This window comes from Pholis gunnellus (genome assembly GCF_910591455.1).
Source record: "Pholis gunnellus genome assembly, chromosome: 4".
Taxonomy (NCBI): domain Eukaryota; kingdom Metazoa; phylum Chordata; class Actinopteri; order Perciformes; family Pholidae; genus Pholis; species Pholis gunnellus.
The window spans coordinates 17663006-17682464 of record NC_136530.1 but is presented as its reverse complement, the minus strand read 5'-3'; the positions used below and the strand labels follow the sequence as shown (position 1 = coordinate 17682464).

The following is a 19459-nucleotide window of genomic DNA, read 5'->3' as shown; positions in this document are numbered from 1 at the left end:
GTGAAGAAGCAAGAAGTCAATGAGTGTTACCGGCAAAGCGCCATAAACCAACCTCCACAATGCCAAGCATTTTATTGCCTTTATACAAGCCCTGTAAAGAAACACGTCAAGTATTAAATGTATTATAAAGAAATAAAGGTTGAATATCCTGTAAACAATTTGATTTGGCCGGCGAAATATAGACTTAAATGTAAATTTATAAGACCTCCTGTTTCTGAAGCTTCTAAAAACAAACCTCAAAAAATGTTACCTGTGCTTTTATCAGTGAGCTAATTGTAACAGTCATGTCTGAAAAGCCCAGAGCACGTGCACAGCAGACGCCTAGTTAGAAAAATTAAGAGGTGCTCGACCAAGTGCTGCGACAAATTGCGAATCATGATTACATGATGACGTCATTTTCTGCCGTCACTACTGCAAGAATACACATTGCTTTATACAGCTGCAAAAAGTCTTTGAGAAAAGGTTGGAGGAGGTGGATGGTTGGGCTTTCAAAGTGTGTGACCATGGCTCTTACCTTCTATCAAGAGACACTTACTCACAAATGGCATTTACACGATAACCCTGAATAACAAAAGTCAGAATATAGATATTGCTGCTCCCTTAAGTCACCAGGTTGCTGTTGAACAGCTGCTTGGCACGGCCTCCGCTTTAATTTTAGAAAATCACCCGAAACATTTAATTGATAACAAAATGGATGCCGATTTATTTTCTGTCGATCTATTAACCAATTAACGGACCAATCGTAGCAGCTTTAGTCTGCATGTTAGGTGAACTGACTATTGCCAATAGGTGTGAATGTGAGACTGCAGACCTGTGTTTGTATGCATGTGCTGGTTCAGGTATGTGCTGTAAGTGGTGATTTAATGAACGTAAAAAAACCCAGAACAAGCTGTTCCTGGCTGCTAGTTAGCTAACCGCCTCCCACATACACAGTCTCTCACACACACACACAAACATTCACTATTCGGGGATTTGCTTGACAATGTGAAGCACTGGGATATGAAACAGGATCTTCCATTTTCTCTCGCCATCACCGTCTCAAAGTAATCATGAACCAAATGAGCCTGTGTGTGTGCTTGTGACTGTTATTTCGTCGGTTCATATGCGTAAGGGAATTTTGTGTGAGACTGTGTTTCACATGTGCTTGTGCGTGACACTGGGTGAGAGAGTGCAGAAGCCTGGGGTGAGTTCTGCAGCATTCACACCTCTACACCCCCCAAAAAAAAAAAGAAACAGTCAGAAAGAGAGACGTGGAGAAGCTCTTATTCAGGTGCTATATTTGATATATTTGAGTCCATGTAAAGCGTCACCAAATGTGGAGCGATCGCCCACTGAGTGCAGCATGTTCTGTTTTATGAGAGAGAGAGAGAGAGAGAGAGAGAGAGAGCAAAAATACACCCAGCTCCTGGGAGACGGTCTCTATGGCAGCGGTTACTATGGTGAAGGCACGGCTGCACGTGAAGTGATGGCGGTCACATGACCCAACGGCGTTCACCCTTCACACAGGCACAAACTTCAGTGAAGAGCAGATGAAAGAAAAGAGATCACTTGTGGTGAAATTCAGGAAGAGCAATGACACCAGTGGTGAAAAGTATATTTACTCTCGTACTATATTGAATATGAGGGAAATGTTGTACGTTTTACTCTTTTTCTTTATGCATTATTTGAACAGAAAGTTTCCTTTTAGGTTGTTTTGTTCAGGGTGCGTCCTAATTTGCATACTGTACCGTACATATCGAATATGTGAACGATTAACGTACTTTTTTTGTGAATAAACAGCAGTATGTAACCTTTGGATGCACTGAGCAATACTTTATGTCCTCGCTTCATGAGACCAATCTATGATTTATGAGAATCATAAAGTCTGAACTCATTTTAAAAAAGTATATATGAAGTGAAATCTTATACTTACTCTTGAATTGAAGCGTGATTGAGATGTCCGCCATTGTCTGTTAAGGACGTTGTCACTACCGGATTGCATTGTGGGATATTTATGCCTGTGTAGAGTTCATTGCTTGCATACTGTAATATTTCACCAGAAATAGTATGCAATTTACATACTATTGGTTTCACGCTGAGGTTTCTGACATACTAAAAAATCTCACTTACTGTTTTACCGTACTAAATAGTTAGTATGGAATTCCAGACGCAACCTTTCTTATAAAAAGTGAAAATGCACGTGCTTGCATGTGTTCAACCAGTTTTCAATGCACATAAGTAAAAAGCTTATGAGATAGACGTTCATTGTGTTAATATCTGAAACCAGCTTGTTTATTCATCTCCCGAGATACAGACTCTAGTTTTTTGACATTTAAAGTTCATTTTGAATTAAAAACAGGTTGGAATATTTATAATACACCCACCCAAATCAACTACTAATAAAATGCTGCTCACACAAAAGTGCATCAGTTATAATTATCTTATGGTATGTGAGACAGTTAAGTGCTAATAAAGCTTCTGTACGTTTTGCTAAGTAGGATTATGAATGCAGTACTTTTACTTGCCTTGGAGTATTATAGCATTGTGTTATTACTACTTTTACTAAAGTAAATAATCGAAACACTTCTTCCACCTCTGCTTGCTAGTATGTAAATGTGTGTGTGTGGCTGCTTGTGTGTAGTGTGTGTGGGCGGGTGTGTGTTAGCAGTTCTTGGAAAATGTATCACTACTCACATCTTTGTTTCTTTTATGTAATTGTCATTGCACTGATATAAACATAGCTACATCATTTGAATGTGTGTGTGTGTGTGTGTGTGTGTGTGTGTGTGTGTGTGTGTGTGTGTGTGTGTAACGTGCACATGTAGCGGAGTCTGCTCTGTCATGCTGTTTCCATAGCAGCAGCGAGAGCCAACACTGCCAACCACGCTCACTTCCTAGTTTCACCCCATTGGTGCCGGCTCGCTCTGACTCTCTTCCTACCTTTTTGGGGGGAAGGGGGGCTCTGTGGGGACTGGATACACTTCAGTGTCCCCCCTTACATTCATTTGTTTAGACAGGGTCAACCAGGGCACAAGAAACACAAAGAAACTCAAAAGAAAAGAAAAGATTTTCAAAATCGGGTCCATAAAACCATAAATAAACAGCTGAATTTTTTTCACTGTGGTGTATTGTGTTGAATTGGTCACCTTGTTGTCATCTGTCCCATATCTATCCATTGAAATGAAATCCATAGATTCCATGAACCACTCTAGTCCGAGCCGCTTTATGTCCTTCCTGTTCTGTGTGTCCTGTTTGTCCATATTATGCGTTCTTCCTGTGGTAAAATCCACCTCTGGAGACTTGTCTGTCATGATGCTGACTGCCCACAGACAGCACTCATCACTGCCCATGTAAACACCTCCCATTTCCTCCTATTTGTCATTGTCCTCGCCGTCATTGCCTAATTCTAATGGGTAACATTAGCTCTGCTCTCTTTTTCTCTGCTCTTGTGACCAAAAAGCTGTTATTTTTAGTCTAGTCTGTCTTTTCTTGCTTAAGCTGTTACATCAGTAGACTGTGAGTGCAACAGCAAGCAGCTGCAGTATCAGTGGCAAATAAAAACAAAGTGTTTAGCAGACTGCAGGCTGATATTCATACTATTGATTCTGCCATTTTGGAGGTCTTAAAAGACAGTCTGTAAAGTTACAGTCTGTAAAGTTACTTATCTACATGTCAGTCTGGAACACAAATGTTTGTGTTTTACTCAAAATAAATAGACGTTCTGACAGTGAATAGAGTGAAAAGAGTGAGAGAGAAAAAAAACAAGCAAAGCCACACAATTACAATTGCCATAAGAAATAAAATAAATGAGCTTATAACACACTTAATTCCCCTTTGATCTGTAGTAGAGATCTACATTAAGGTTGTATCAGCTCTTGTCTGTGTTGCTGGTTTGGGAGCATTATACGGGTCCATCTGGCTCTTGGCTGGGATGTCAAGCGCTTGATTAGAGGTTGCAGCAAGCATTAAACCGTTTTCACATCTTTGGGAGTCGTGTAGCTTTCAGCCAAGTTAGCACTCAGACTGCCTGCTTACTCAGCCGATGAATGCTACCTCTAATGTGCAACTATGGCGGAGCGTGATTTGACAGCTGCATTGAAACTGAACATTTGAGAGGAGATGTAATAGATGACTGAATCCAAAGGAGTGTGACATCTACCACAAGTCTAGAATATGTAGGCCTGCTACCGGTTCACACATGGCATGTATTTATATAAATGAATGTCTTGGGTCACATAGTTTCTGTTGCTTTGTTCAACCCTCTTTGGTGCAGAGCATCTCGTTCAGAGCAGCAGGACGCCTCGACCTGTAAATGTGTATTCAGGCCAGTTGATGGTGAGTTTGTTGCCGCTTGTAGTCCGAGTTACGTGAAGATATTCAGTTGTAAACTGTATTGCATCTTCAGTTGTTTTAGGTAGGGATGAATGTGTGTTAAATGAATCAATATACAGGATATCAACAGGTAGGAACACAGACAAATAAATCCTAAAATAAATTTCCCTTCACAATGTGATATATGATCTTATTGCAAGTAATAAAAGAGTCTCTGAACAGAAATTCACCAAATTTAAACGAGTTGCACACATCTTCCCCACTATTACACTAGAGTTTGTCTCTCTTGCCTTGACTGGTAAGTCAAAAAACCTTGAGCTTGAGCTGTCAGAAATTGAAACACTAATTACAACTTGACAACTCATTCTGCGTCTATGGTTCTAGCCCTTTTGCAGCATCTGTGTGGCAGCCCGCCACATTGACATTGTACTTGCATAGAGACTACAAGGGAAAAGGAAAACACATGACAAGCTTTTTTGTTACACTTCTCTTCCCCAGTGGCTCAACAGACCTTTGTTTACCTTTTAGCTCTAAACATGAGGGTCAGACAAGAAGCAGTGGTCCAAGGTGTGAGCTCCGCCAAAAGCCCTGACTGCTGCGTTTACACGTGCTGCAGACAAACAGTAAATCCCAGCTCGCCTCATTACGCCCGTTCTGAGCATGACTGTGGATAAGGGTGTATTGATTTGAATGTTCCAACCCTTTTTTAGATAAACAGTCTGGAGGATCTGCGGTCTTTTTTCAAAATCAGATTTCACTGGCCTTTACTAGAGCAGATAACATAGTGTCCTCACAGTGCTCAAGATCACTCCGTCTATCGTCTGAATTCATCTGGTCACACTGTGCAGGACATGTGTGCGTGTTTATAGGCAGATAAAGCTGCAGGTCCTTATCTCGGAGCCTCCTGGTCTCCCTCTCTCTGCTCTCTACGGCTCCTCATGTTCATGTTCTCTCCCTCCTTTTCTCCTCCTGCCCTTTTCATTCCCCTCTGCCTCCTGAGCTTCGCTCCTCATCACCTCCTCTCGTCCTCTTACTCCCTTTCTCCTCATCACAGCTGGTTTTCAGCTCCAGATCAAACAGGAAATTGAGGCAGCAGTCAAGATAACTGGAAATTCGCTCTTTGTTCTGTTCGAAAGGGCTGGCATTAAAATGTCTTTATTTGTCAGTAGATTGAGTGTAGTAAGCGTTTGGGTCTGAAATGATAAAGCTGAATGATAAATCCTCACTCAAGGATTTTAATACCCGTAGTTATCCTACTCATAACATTCAGCTGCTGGCTTTTTAAATGGAGTCATGTAATGGAGTGACAGAGTGATGTTGTCGCAGAATTACAAAGGATTCAATCTAATTATAAGGCTCTGGCTTGTTGTTTGAAGAGAGTCTGTGTGTGTGTATGTGTGTGTGTGTTACAGTGACAGTAAGAGTTAAGCCTCATACTGCTGTGTAACAGCTGGTTGACGAGTGATGCCCGAGATTTTTACACCTGCCTGGCGGTCATTTGAAAGCTATTACAAAGTTTATGAGAAGCTAATACGAAGCTTCAGCAGTCTGAGTTAAACAAATAGTGTTTTTTTTCTAAAATTACGGCCTTTTTTTCTTTCTCCCTGGTTCTTTGCCGAGCTGCAGTGGGGGATGATAACACAAACAAGGGATCATATACTAAAAAGTCTTATTCTGTGGAAAATCCCCACTTGATTTTACTAACTTCAACTTCTGAAGCCTCATGATTATTCGTTACTTTTTAAAAAATGTTGTCCGCCATCTCTTCCATTCAAAACACATTAAAAAGGAAACTCTTTACGAGCAGTGTTCACAATTACAGCTCCATAGTTAATCTCAGAAAAACATATTTGATGGTAGTTTGATATTTCAGACTCTTTTTAATCTTTTAAGGATAAAGCCAGACCATGTACTTAGCATACACTGGCACACAATGAAATGAATGAAGACTGCACAGATACAATGCGCCTGTTGATGTGTACGAGTTCCGTCAGACCCTCTGAAATAACACTAACGTCACCCCTCTCTTCACCTCTTCTCGCCTCTATAGTGCAGTGTCTGGAAATGACCACTAAGCGGAAGCTGATTGGCCGGCTGGTGCCGTGCCGTTGTTTCCGTGGTGAAGAGGAAGTGATCTCAGTGTTGGATTACTCCCACTGCAGCCTGCAGCAGGTCCCAAAGGAAATCTTCAGCTTTGAGAGGACTCTGGAGGAGCTCTACCTCGACGCCAACCAGATTGAGGAACTACCCAAGGTAACGCCCCTGAACCATATGTTGACCCCCTTTCTGCTGTATCTTGTCTCCAACCTCAAAGCCCAACTTGCTACACATAACTTTTTGACTACCTGGACCAAGGCCAGTCAGTCAACCCTCATGTGATCCTTGCAAAACCAAAGTGGAAATCCATGGACTAATAGAGTGCAGGGATGACGTATTTATGTCGGCCAACCCTGAAGTTAGCATTGCACCGGTTCCCTCCTCAATAAGCCAATGGGATTTTTCCATTGCAGAAAATAAGGTCCATTGCAAACACAAGTTTATGATACTTACACTTTTGTACAGGAAGATTCAAAAGAACACCAGTTATGCTTTTTGACTCATTTCCTGGTTTTAAGACTCATTTCTGCAGCACCCTGTAGGTGTGGCACTTCTTTATGACCTCGTTCACTTTGATTAAAGTCAGCTGTTCGCTCCACACCTTGTTCTAGGGAGTCGAGACATACGTTTTATGTAACAAAGCGCTGCCTTACTTATTTACCTATTGGTTGACAGCACGACAAATATGCATGTTTGCACTTGCACGGTTACATAAAGTGACAGTAAATGTGACCTATAGTATGCTTTGTGGTATTTGACAAAAGTGGACCTTTATTCTTTTTCAACTCCCCTGAAGCCACTTCTTGGCTGTAACTGTGACCTGCGCCCTCAGAAGTTGACACATTTGGATATATAGCTGTTAAGTGAGCACCAGTGATGTTCATTTTAAGGAATTGACTGTTAAGCAATGCTCTAAAGTTGTACTATTCTTAAATCTTTACCACCAGTACAACAATTGTGTGGCTGGGTGGCGCCAAGGCCATGCTGGTCCTTAAACAAAAAGGGTTCATCCTCTGTACAGTTCAGAGTCAGTGAACATTGCAGCTTCATTGTACTTCGTCAGCCTCAGGCGTACTTTAACTGAATGCTAACTTTCAGAATTTTAAAGTCATCGGGATTCTTCCCCATGTTCAGCATGACTGCACGAAGTTTAAAGTCAATCCATTCATAAAGTGTTGAGATATTTTATGCTGGACAGATGTGAAAATACACAGTTTCGAAATTTCTGGACTTTGCACTATATAAATAATATGTTCATGATTTGACCGACCGAAAAACATTGTCATCCCTGTAGAAAAGTCGAATTTAAAGAATCTTGAGACTGAGACAAGCTGTAATGTTTCCATACTACAAACATCATCCCATACTAGACATCATCGAGTGACAGGAAACATGGGGTGAAAGAGAGGCATCCTCAGCCACCCGAGACTTAGAAAACCCTTGTGTGAGCAGTAATGAGGCAAAATGCCCTGACAATATTTCACAGAGAATTACAGATGCTGTTTATGGGAGCGCTGTCTCATTTTATTGATATCCTATCCTGGTTTAAATGACAGAGGTGGTGAATTGGATTTCTAAATATAACCTGCATGAATGGAGACACTCTAATAGGGCTGAGTAAGTGGGGAGCCCAAGTTGCATTCAACAGACAAAAAGCGTGTATGTTTATGTGTGTGCCAAGATTGTATAAAGGCTGCCGAGGCTGCCAGAGTGATTGGCCTTTATGTAAGTGAGTTGGAGAGCTCATGGAGTGTGTGTGAGTAAGGGATTGTGTCTTTAAGTGTAGAGGCGTGTGGCCTCAATCACCTGGCCACCTTTCCATGTTTAGCTCTGTCTAGCTCTTTGGCCCTGGTGTTCCTTTTGTTTTTGCTCTTGACAATAGTGACAGTCAGGTGGGACAGAGTAAATGTTGCCGACAACTCAACACTTCAATAAGATGTACAGAAGAGGCGATTTAACATTATTTTGACCATAGAACAGCATTTTGGTTTGTGCAGTTCATGAATAACTGCACAGGTTCCCTTTCTTTGTGCAAGTTAGGCGGCTTGGAAATTGCCCGTAGGAATGAATGTGAGTGAGCTTTACGTTATTTTGAATTATGAGAAAGTTACACATATAAATTGCACATAATTAGATAATAGTTGATGCTTCGTGTGAAGTGTGGTTCACATTAAATCACACTCGGTGTATATTCTGTACATTTGAATTATTACCTCTTGAAGGTGAGGTAAGGAAACATGGAAAAAGAAAAACTGAATTCATCCATTGTTCACTGAATGATCCATTGAAATGCTTTTAAAGTTAATAATGTTTTGCCATTCATCCAAATGGATTCAGTTTTCCTGAGGAATTCCTCAGCATTTCTCCTGTGGGGATGCTATACCACCTATGAATTATAACCTGTTCAGAAGGCACCAAACACCAGCCAAATGATGTCCCTACCCGAGCTGTTGTTCTCACCTGTGCTCATAAGAGTGTGGTAATCTATTGAAGAGTCTTCAGAATAATTTTACTCACTAAAGAAAACAACTAAAGCTAAAACTATGTAATCGGCTTAGGCTCGGACATGTGGGAACTTGTGTGGCCTACATGTGGTTGGCGATGACCACAAAAAGTAATCAAATTAGTATTTTTTGTACTTTTTAAATTTTGATATTGCTGAACTAAATGTGGAGATGAGTGGGGCAATGCGCTGTACACAAATCATGGATTGAGACTTGGTTTGCCACCATGATGTCCTACTTTGTTTGACCATTTACATTTTTTAGATTGTTACGGATGATGACATCATGTCTTTCACAGGAACTTAGCTGACCTCAATTTTAAAAACGGCAAACCGGATTTCATGTTAGTGGATGAGAGAGGCCGGCAGAGAATACGGGCCAACGGTAACGGTTGCAATAACATCCAAAGTTGAAATATTTAAACTTTTTGCTATCCTCTGCAATGGTATTTAGAATTGGATGTTATGTAGCTCCCTCACACCGGAGAAACTTGTTTGCAATAGAATATTAAGAGAAAGCTGCATTTTATCACAATAGATATCAATGGTAATTTGAACATAACATGGGACAGTTGTCTGGGGGACTTCCCTTTGGTCCAAATGCCCATTATCCCAAAACCCCAATAGTTCTAAAAATGTCTTTTTGGCCTGAAGGCTCAATTAGTCTGATGGCCCGTTGCTCCGAAAATACACACTCCTGCCAGCCTTACTACTTTCCAGACTCTGTTAACATACTGCTGAATTTAACAGATGATATATAAATCAGAACCTAAATTGTAACATATGGTAAGTATGACTCTCATAGAAAGACTTTTAATTTCGGCTGATTTTAACTTTAACAGCTCTGATGTGAACTAAGTCAAATAAATAATAGTGGGCTTTTGTTTCCGGGATAAGGGCCGTCGGACTATATGCTTTAGGTCCAATAGGACCAGCATTTTTATGCAGCTAGCATAAAAAAAAAAAATTCTTCTTAATTTTGTGTTTGTTTTTTGTATTTGTAGCATTTCTAGATTTGGATAGCATTCCCGTTCATGTCTGTTGTTTGTGTTTTTTGTATATGTTTTAGCCTGTCTGTACTCACTCCTACATCTTTCATTGTAGTTTGGGTTTTGTCCTGAGAGGCCACCGTATATTGGAGATTAAATCTGCATTATTCATTGAAAAGCTGCTAAAACGGCACTGCTTTTCCACAACATTACGTGGTGGTGCATGACTCCAGCTGACTTCCTGGCTTTCTGTACTTCTGTATCTTTCTACTAAAGGTCTGTGTGATTCTGCCAACAGACTATAATATTCCATTGTTTCCCCTCTGTGTTTCCATAGCAACTCTTCAACTGCCAGGCCTTGAAGAAGCTGAGCATGCCTGATAACGACTTGTCCAACCTGCCCACCACCATCGCCAGCCTGGTTAACCTCAAAGAGCTAGACATCAGTAAAAACGGTAAAAAATCCTCTCTGTGATGAAAAGATGACTGATTCCACCTGATCAAAGTAAAACTCTATTGAAAACCTACCGGACTTCTCAACTGCACTGCAAATTATAACCATGCCCAGATACAGTACAGTGTATGGAGAAGAGCGGGTAAGGAAACAAACAAGGGTAGCACAGACCTCAAAAAGCTGAACGCAGCCCAGAATGAAAATAATAATCACAATTATCTCACATCCAAAGTATTTAACCCAAAATATGAAAGAATGTGATGCTGTCTGAATACTTGCAAAGATCACTGTAGAAAATAGTTCCCTGTCTTTATAGAAATTGACTCCACAAACACATTTCGTCTTCCCTCTCTGTGTCTCTCTCTCACAGGTATCCAGGAGTTTCCCGACAATATCAAATGCTGTAAAGGCCTGTCGGTGGTGGAGGCCAGTGTTAACCCTATCACCAAGTAAGACACAAACACTCACCTTGTAGTATAACTTACTCTTATCATGACCGCTGAATCCCTTGGAATATCCGGGCCTCTAGTTTGATGGCAGCTCATTTGAATGTTTTTTTTGAATGAGCACTGACTCTATCACCCTAAAAATAAACATCTCTCAAACAATTGGCTCATATGTAGTCTCTTTTTCACTGAGGACCAGTTTGTATTGAGGGTGAAACACTGTGTTCCATGCTTTGTTGATAGCACCAATTGAAACAACCGGTTTGAATGGACCTGGACTCAGTTCAAGATGTAATGGATTGTTTGATGCATCTGCCATGTATTTAGCTGTCAAGAGACCGTTCTTTCTGCTTTTCCTTGTATTCCAGTCTATGCATTTAAAGCACCACAGCGGCACTTTATATTTTACAGTAGTTGGCTGCATCCACAGACCCTTAACTACCATACAACCATATACATCCTATTGGGTCAGCTATGACGAGACAATAGAAGATATAATTGCTACAATAAAGTGCTGATGTTGTTTACTATTGGAGCATCAGGTGTTATGATAGTAATTGCTGCTTTGCTGTCGGTGGTGTAATGTCCATGAAAGCACAACTGGACTCAACCACACAGTAAACTGCAGACATACAAGTTTATTTTACTGTGTGTGTGTGTGTGTGTGTGTGTGTGTGCAAGAGATGAGTCATCTACAGGTTGACAGCAGCGAGCTGTTTTACGGGGTTGTATGGGAACATATTTTAATCCATTGTGTCCTTTAAGGACACACATTTTCTTTTTCTTTCTTATTCTTTTGTTCTTATTTTTACTCTCTCTTCCAGACTCCCAGATGGTTTTACGCAGCTCCTGAATCTGACCCAGCTCTTCTTAAACGATGCCTTCTTGGAGTATCTGCCGGCTAACTTTGGCAGGTAAAGTGATGCATGTAATTGTTAGTGTGTGCTTGGTCCTGAGCATTTGTGTGTGACTTTGTTGGATGAGGTGTTTTTACATATTTCAGGCTCCACAGACTCTAATTCAGTCAGTGCCGCTAGTATCAATTGTAAAGGGTCCTTGTAAAGGGATGTGTAATTATTCAAAGATGCTGAGCATGCCCGATAGGCCTAAGGCTTGGTTCTTGTATGGACATTCATCTTTGGGGCATTTTTTATATTAGGGCCAAGTTTTCATTTCTCAAAAAATATTAGTCTATTCCTCTATCCATTCAGTTATTCTTTCCTCATCCCATTATCCCATTAATATATACTTATGTATTTTGTGAGGGTCACTGTGTTTTTTGTTCATTGTTGTCTTAATACTCTATTTCCAACAAGTTACTCTGCTGGTTTTATTCCGTTATTATGAGTGAGGACAGCTGATGTGATGAAAGACATTTCAAATAAAATCCTGTGAAATAAGTGGAAGCTCATACGTTAAAAGTATTTTAAATTGAAACACTTTCATGGTGCTGATCATCTATAATAATGTGGAGTAATCTTTGGTAGTCACACATTACCGATCAATTATTATCTATCATTATATCACTGATTAGGAAACAATTTCTCAAGTTAAAATAAGGATAAATAGGGCCTGTTTTTTGCCACATTTTCTGTTATAACAACTATTGTAGTAAGAATTGTTGCAAGAGAGAATTAATAAAGTATTTTAAGTTGTTGTCTATGTATCTTCTGTTTTTCAGACTCTCCAAACTACGGATCCTGGAGCTCAGAGAGAACCACCTGAAAACCATGCCAAAGTAAGAATCACTGCCATATGCGTGTATGAGGGGAAAAAAACGAAAGAGAGAGAGAGCGAAAGAGTTAAGACACAGAATTTGAATTGTATTCTTTATGCACAACTGAGTGCAACTATACACACACACACACACACACACAGATGCTTCATGGTGTTACCGAGTGTATGCTTGCTTTCCCAGGTGTCCAGATTAAAACTATGGACAGGTGGTGTTGAATACTGATAAAGCCTGTTATAACATTAATGTGTTGGTTCTGTCAGTTTTAAATGTCTCCTGTTTAACACAACTAACAGAGATAACTTTCAAAGTTGTAGAGTAACTATCCTAAAAGTATAACTACCCGTGCACAATCTCCGTTGCATTATGGTTTAGTGCTGATTGTTGAGGAGCTTCCTAATCAACGTGTCAGATGCATTTGAACTCAAACCCAAGGTAAAGCTGTGGCCATGATTTAAAAAGATGTTCAGGAGTCACATGATTGCTTTTCCAAAGCTAACGTTAGTAAAAAAAAGGACAACAATGTGTTTGAAATGTAAATGACATGATAGAACATCTGAAAAGGGAAGGATGTAGCTTTAGTAAACAGTACTCCCCAGGAAACTGTACCACACTTGCTAATATTTAGTTTTTCTTTCACGCGCATTATGAACGTTGCTAACACGTGTTAATCTTTGAGCACATAAGTGTGCGTCCTGAACACTCCAACCATGCAAGGAGAATAGTTGGGATGAGACACTAACCTGCCACAACCCAATAATACAACAATTCTATTGGAAGAGAAGACATCACAGTTGATACTGTTTTGTGAATGCGTTGATACTTTGTCTTTCATATATAGGAGCAATTGTCATTCAGTACACTATATGCTCAAGCCAATGTGGGCTGACAGCAATTTGCAAAACTTGTTTTATTATTACCGCTATATTTCTTAAAATATTGGCACTGCATACATCGTTATTGGCAGATTATTCTACGGCCTCAATTTAAATTATAGCAAATCAGAGCCACAATAAACTGAAAATTGCTGCAATGTAGGGCTATAATATTATCACGTGTAATTTTTAACTGATTCAAAGGTTTCTTTTGTTACTGTGAAATGCCGGGTGTCTAATTGCTAAAATGCTAATATGCAATTAATTATAATAATTGGAATAAGAGTAAAAATAAAAGTTAGAAAAAAGGCAAAGTTTAAAAATACATACAGAATACATGTAATGTAAGTAATACAATGCTAAACGGTATGTTTTGCTGGTGTTTTGTTGTGCTGATGCAGTTTTTAATTTAATAAAAGTATATGCTAATGTAATACTGTATATCACAATGTAGTAGTGCTAATCAGAGTATTCTCTCCTCTCAGGTCCATCCACAGACTGACACAGTTGGAGAGGTTGGATCTGGGTAGCAATGAATTCTCTGAAATGGTGAGACAGATTGTATTTTGAAATAAAGCAGAGATTAAGTGTTTGAAGATATATGTTTGACATGGAGATTATCCTATGATATCACAGAAAGCTCAAATGTGAACGTCTTAGTCGTCATTTACCCGATATTTATTACTAAAGCGAAGGAGGAATCCAAACAGAAACACAGATGCTGTGTCCTATTTTGGGGGCCGCCGCCTTCAAAGTTCACATTTCAAGACCCAATACCACATATGGTCAATCCTCTGTGGGCTGTCTCGCTGAGGCCGGAGCAAGTTCAGCCTATTTGTCCTTCAGTCGGACCCTGAAATGGGGCACAGTGACATGATGGAGGAAGAGAGGGTTGGATGGAGGCGAGCAGGATATGACATCAGGGTCGGACAGGAAGTCGACTTTGACAGGACTCGGTTGGCTACATGGTCTGGTTCCTGGCAAGAGAGAGAAACCAATGAGAGAGAGATTGCCAGTCTCACCCACTCTACCGACATTTGAAAACAAAATAATAATGTATGCTAAAGACTTGGTCTGAAGATGCGCTAAAGTTATTAATATTACTTTTTATCTGTACATGTTCGCATTAGTGCTGAGATGGTGTCCTTTGATGTTGATGAATAATTCAGTTGTTTTCATACAAGTAGCTGCATAACTGCATATTGATGCCTATGTGGTATGCTGATACTGATTCCTCTGTTTGCATGTTAGCCGGAGGTGTTGGAGCAGATCCACAACCTCAGAGAGCTGTGGCTGGATAACAATTCTCTTCAGTGTATACCAGGGGTAAGAACACGGACGCGTTACTTTAGTAACGTTTTTATTCCTTTTGTGTATTTCTATCTTGTATATTGTTTATTGTTGCTGTAGTTCGCTGCTGCTGGCTGGCTGAGGGCTACCAAACGAAATTTCGTTGTATCACTACAATGACAATAAAAACCTCTTTATCTTCATCTTCATCTTATCTTTCAGCTCTTACAGGGACAACAAAGCAGCCCTGGAGATATTTAGATGACACTTTCTTTCAGATATTCTGCTTATCTGTCTTTTCTCTGTCACTCAATTTTTCTTTTCTCTCCTCGCCCTCCCGGCTGCAGGCGATAGGAAAACTTCGTCAGTTGCGGTACTTTGACTTAGCTAAGAACCGCATCGAGACGTTGGACACGGAAATCTCAGGCTGCGAGGCCTTAGAAGACCTGCTGCTGTCCTCCAACATGCTGCAGCACCTCCCTGACTCTATAGGTACACACACAAACACATACACACATGCACACACAAAGACCCAAGTTGATGAAGCTGTAGCAAAGCATTTAAATTCCCACCTATTTAGTTCCTGATCGGGCAGTGCAGTAGACTGCAGCAGAGGACTGTGGTTGTACTGGAAATATCACAGGTGAGAGTGGTTCTAGCTGTGCGAGAGTGATGTAGGACAGATAACTGAAAAGTGTAATAAAGGATAAGGCTGGTATTATTCTATCTTTTTCTTACTGGAAACAAATCCCATGAAAAGACCAAAAAGAGAAGGCGTAAATCTAAAACCATAGACACGTTCAGTAATTTACTAAAGCAGCTGGACCCGGTAGTCTTATGAAATGATACTCAAACAGGAAGACATTTTGCAATTATTGTTGCTATTTTTAGACTGATTTATATGCATTTTGTTGCGCTGGGGAATATTTATGTGCAGCATGTTGGTGTATGTGTGATTGACACAAAAATAAACTCCGTGCTAATGAAAAAACATGGCACCCAGTGCGACCGTGTGGCTCATTAATGGGTCTTTAATAGTTTTTGGACAACATTGGAGCTTTATTATGAAGAGGAATGAGCTGCATCACGCTTTCGCAACGCTGACAATAACCATTAGTACGAACCAATCACTGTTGGTTTTAGTCTTTTAATGGGGTCACGAGAATAAAAAAATAGAATATTGCCAACTCTAAACTTCAATTCTACTTTTGTCAGAAAATTGTTCTTCAAAAGGGGCATTTCAGAGCTCAGCGTATATTCTTTTGAAGAGCATATGTGTGTTTGTGTGTCAATGTGAATATGTCTGTGTGTATGCATATTGTGCAGGAATGTTAAAGAAGCTGACAACATTGAAGGTAGATGACAACCAGCTGACCTCACTGCCTAACACCATCGGGAGGTAAGAAACACACACACACACACACACACACAATCATGCACAAAAAGAAAAACGTACAATAAAGCCATGTACACTTTTGCTTTCTTTTTAAAACACCGTAAACAGTATTTTGTCAGATTTTCTCAGCAGGTTTATCTTTGGTGGGTTGTTGTTTTCCTTGTTTATTGCTGTCAGTTGCTGTGTTGTTATGCTGGCTCATGATTGGGGGGTTCTGTGTGTTGTGTTTGCTGCGTTGCTGTGGCATTAGTGCGAAGCCCAAGCACGGGTGAGTAAAATTAGCCTACTGGATCCAGGGGTGCGTTCAGAGACAGATAGATGTTCAACTGCGTTACGGATACAAACACACAAGCTCATAACTGCATGGGATTGTGGGAAACTACATGCAAATTACATGCAAACATAAACTTTAAATATTTTAAAATATTTGAATAAAATCTACATTCTTGAACATGTTCAATACCCGCCCTGCTGAAATCTGCAGGGTTGAGATGCAAATGATTGCATGTAAAATGATTAGAGTGATTTGATTAAAATAATTCTTATTATAATCCATCACAGTCCAGATTCAATCACATCAACTTTTGAAAAGAATTTGAATCGCAAACATTTTTTAATTCAGAATCTTTGTCAATTCGTTTTTTGTCTTTCATTTTCTGCATACTGTTGACGTTGCTTACGATCATACAATTCTTCTCACTTTGCACACTGCAAATATAAGAACTCCATGATTGATAGACTTTGGAAGAATTTCAAACCAAACAAGGCCTACAGTGATAAAAATATTAAATTAGATCATATTTCGATAAATTGACTCCTTTTTTCTGTTTGAAACAGTTGATTAGTGACTTGGATAATGCTGCTAATTATTGTGTGAATCAGTTAATCTGTGATGGATTACTCTCTCCTCAAGACTATTTAACATTCAGTGACATATAACAGTCTTAAACGCCACTCTTTGCAACACATTTGTATCAGAACGCTCTGAAAACCTTTTGTCTTCCTGAACAAATCCCGGGTTTTAGCCTCAATAAGTAGCACTGTAGATCCATTGCTTCCTCACTGATTAAAACAAAAACACCTGAAATTATCATTTTCTTACCCCTCTAGTTTTTAAGTGTTACTTACTTATTTGAATGGGATCATATTTCTACGCCTCTGGTTCTACATCTGAGTGCATTACTAAACAGATACGTGTATGTTTCTGCAGAATCTATGCCTGTGCCTCAACCAATACTACGTTCTATTCCCCTCTAGCTGCATCAGTGCAGTAGGATATATACTGTATACTGTATGTACACAGAGCTGAATTAGTTATGTTTCTGTACTTGTCTGTATATTTGTGCAGCCTATAGTGGTTTCAATAGAACCAATAAACAATGCAGTAACTTTCATGGGAAGAGCAAGTACATTCTCATTTTACTTTCAGCCAGTAATCGTTTCAAGGCCATAACTATATTGCAGCTATAGAATTATAAACATAGACATGTATACATACTTACACCAGGTAGCTGTATAGACAGCTGTATCAGTTTACTCTGATGTAAAACATTCAGCTGAAGCAGGGTTTAAGTTTCTTGCTGAGCATCCTCACACTAAAGTATTTATGCCTCATACACAAAGGAGATCTAAAACCTTGTGTGACACAGTGTCTTACCACTGAGCGACTGTGTTTCCTCGCAACGCCTGCCATTGAGAATAAGCTTATGGAGCTGGTTGGCCGGCAGCAGCTAAAGAATTCTAAGGAGTGCTGTGAAAAAGTCCTATTTGACACATTCAAACCAGCATAATATTGTGGGAGAAGTGGGAGACATTGTCATTCTTTAAAGTAGGAATACAAACAATGTTGAGAAGACAATAATAAACGAGGTAACCTTAAATCTGCATATGTATAAATCTCTCCTCCCCTCTCTCCTTTCAGACCGTATGGTGGCCCAGATGGTCAGGTCTAATGGGAGTAATAGTAGCAGACTAATGCAATGTTAACAGTGACAGAACATTAATGTAAAAGTGTTGTCTCATTAGCATTAGCCTGCTGTTAGCGTGCCGCAAGGCCAAGGATGGCAGTCAAGGGGGGGTGGGCGGGTCAGGGTGTCCTGTAGAGGGCCTGTCGTGGATGTTACTGTGATTCTTGGTTGAGGGAAGAAGTTGAGATCCAGGTTGAAGAATTTCAGACATCAAAGGGGATAACGTGGGAAAGAGAAAATGCGTGGTCAGCAAATGAGACCAAGTTAATGTAGGCAACACCAGATTGGTTACGTCTTAATCGATTGACTGATTCTTCAATGTGACGATCCTTTCCTTCTCTCAACACTTTCTCCCTTTAAGTTGTCGCTGTAAAGACACATTTACTTTTTTACAATAATATGTTACAGGATAAGGCTGGCGCCTTTCTGAATTCTTCTTATTGTCAACAAATTCCACAAAAGGACCAAAACCAACACTGTGTTAGTCCGTCTCTCGGCACCCTGTCTGTGGCATTCAGTTCCTGAAGACTCAAAATAATAACAGTCCGTTCATTCCTCTCAAACAGCTGAAAAATATCTGAAATAATGCATTAGTTTGGAACTTTTTTTCATCTCCAGTATTTTACACCAAAGGCTGGTGTATGTGGGAATGACTCAAGATAAACTACAATGTGCATGTGTGTGTGTGTTTATGGTAATGAAGGAACATGTCACCCAGTGCAATGTGTGGCTCATTGATGTGTTTTTAACTAAGAAGCTCTGCTGCACAGAGGAATCAGCTGTATCAAGCTTTGGCTCCACAGACAGTACTCAACAGTGGGATGAATCCATTCTTGGTTCAGTCTTTTCCCAGGATTTGTTGGCAATAGGAAAAATAAGGAGCAGCACCATCCTTATCCTTTATAACCTAAGTCGCCTAAGTAACCTAACGTTCCAGCAGAGATTTTGCAGCCTGTGGACTAATTTAATTTCTTTCTCTGTCATGTTCTTTGTATCTCCTCTTTTCTGCCTCTTTTCCTGTCACCCAGTCTGTCTCTGTTGGAGGAGTTTGACTGTAGTTGTAATGAGTTGGAGTCTTTGCCTTCCACTATCGGCTACCTGCACAGCCTGAGGACCTTCGCTGCTGACGAGAACTTCCTCTCAGAGCTGCCGCGGGAGGTAGGAAGATCCACACCTGAGGAACACGAGCACATCCTCATTTTATTTAGACCTGAAACAATAAGTTGATGAAACTATTTTGATCATAGTTTAATTGTGTGTGTTTCAGATCGGTAACTGTAAGAATGTGACGGTGATGTCAATGCGGTCAAACAAACTGGAGTTTCTCCCTGATGAGATCGGACAGATGACCAAACTGCGAGTTCTTAACCTCAGTGACAACAGGTACACACACACA

The 19459-nt window shown here is 40.1% G+C and overlaps 1 protein-coding gene across 1 annotated transcript in view; it reads left to right on the top strand.

Annotated features, from left to right (window-relative positions):
- lrrc7 (leucine rich repeat containing 7) overlaps nt 1-19459 on the top strand; it is a gene marked incomplete at both ends in the record, with an annotated part of 59820 nt that overhangs the window by 17670 nt on the left and 22691 nt on the right. The window contains 12 exons of the mRNA XM_079157230.1: nt 6362-6564; nt 10238-10355; nt 10725-10803; nt 11625-11714; nt 12482-12538; nt 13896-13959; nt 14662-14736; nt 15048-15192; nt 16027-16099; nt 16347-16364; nt 19092-19221; nt 19331-19446. Coding sequence (XP_079013356.1) covers nt 6362-6564; nt 10238-10355; nt 10725-10803; nt 11625-11714; nt 12482-12538; nt 13896-13959; nt 14662-14736; nt 15048-15192; nt 16027-16099; nt 16347-16364; nt 19092-19221; nt 19331-19446 — 1168 coding nt within the window. The remainder of the gene's footprint in view (nt 1-6361; nt 6565-10237; nt 10356-10724; nt 10804-11624; nt 11715-12481; nt 12539-13895; nt 13960-14661; nt 14737-15047; nt 15193-16026; nt 16100-16346; nt 16365-19091; nt 19222-19330; nt 19447-19459) is intronic.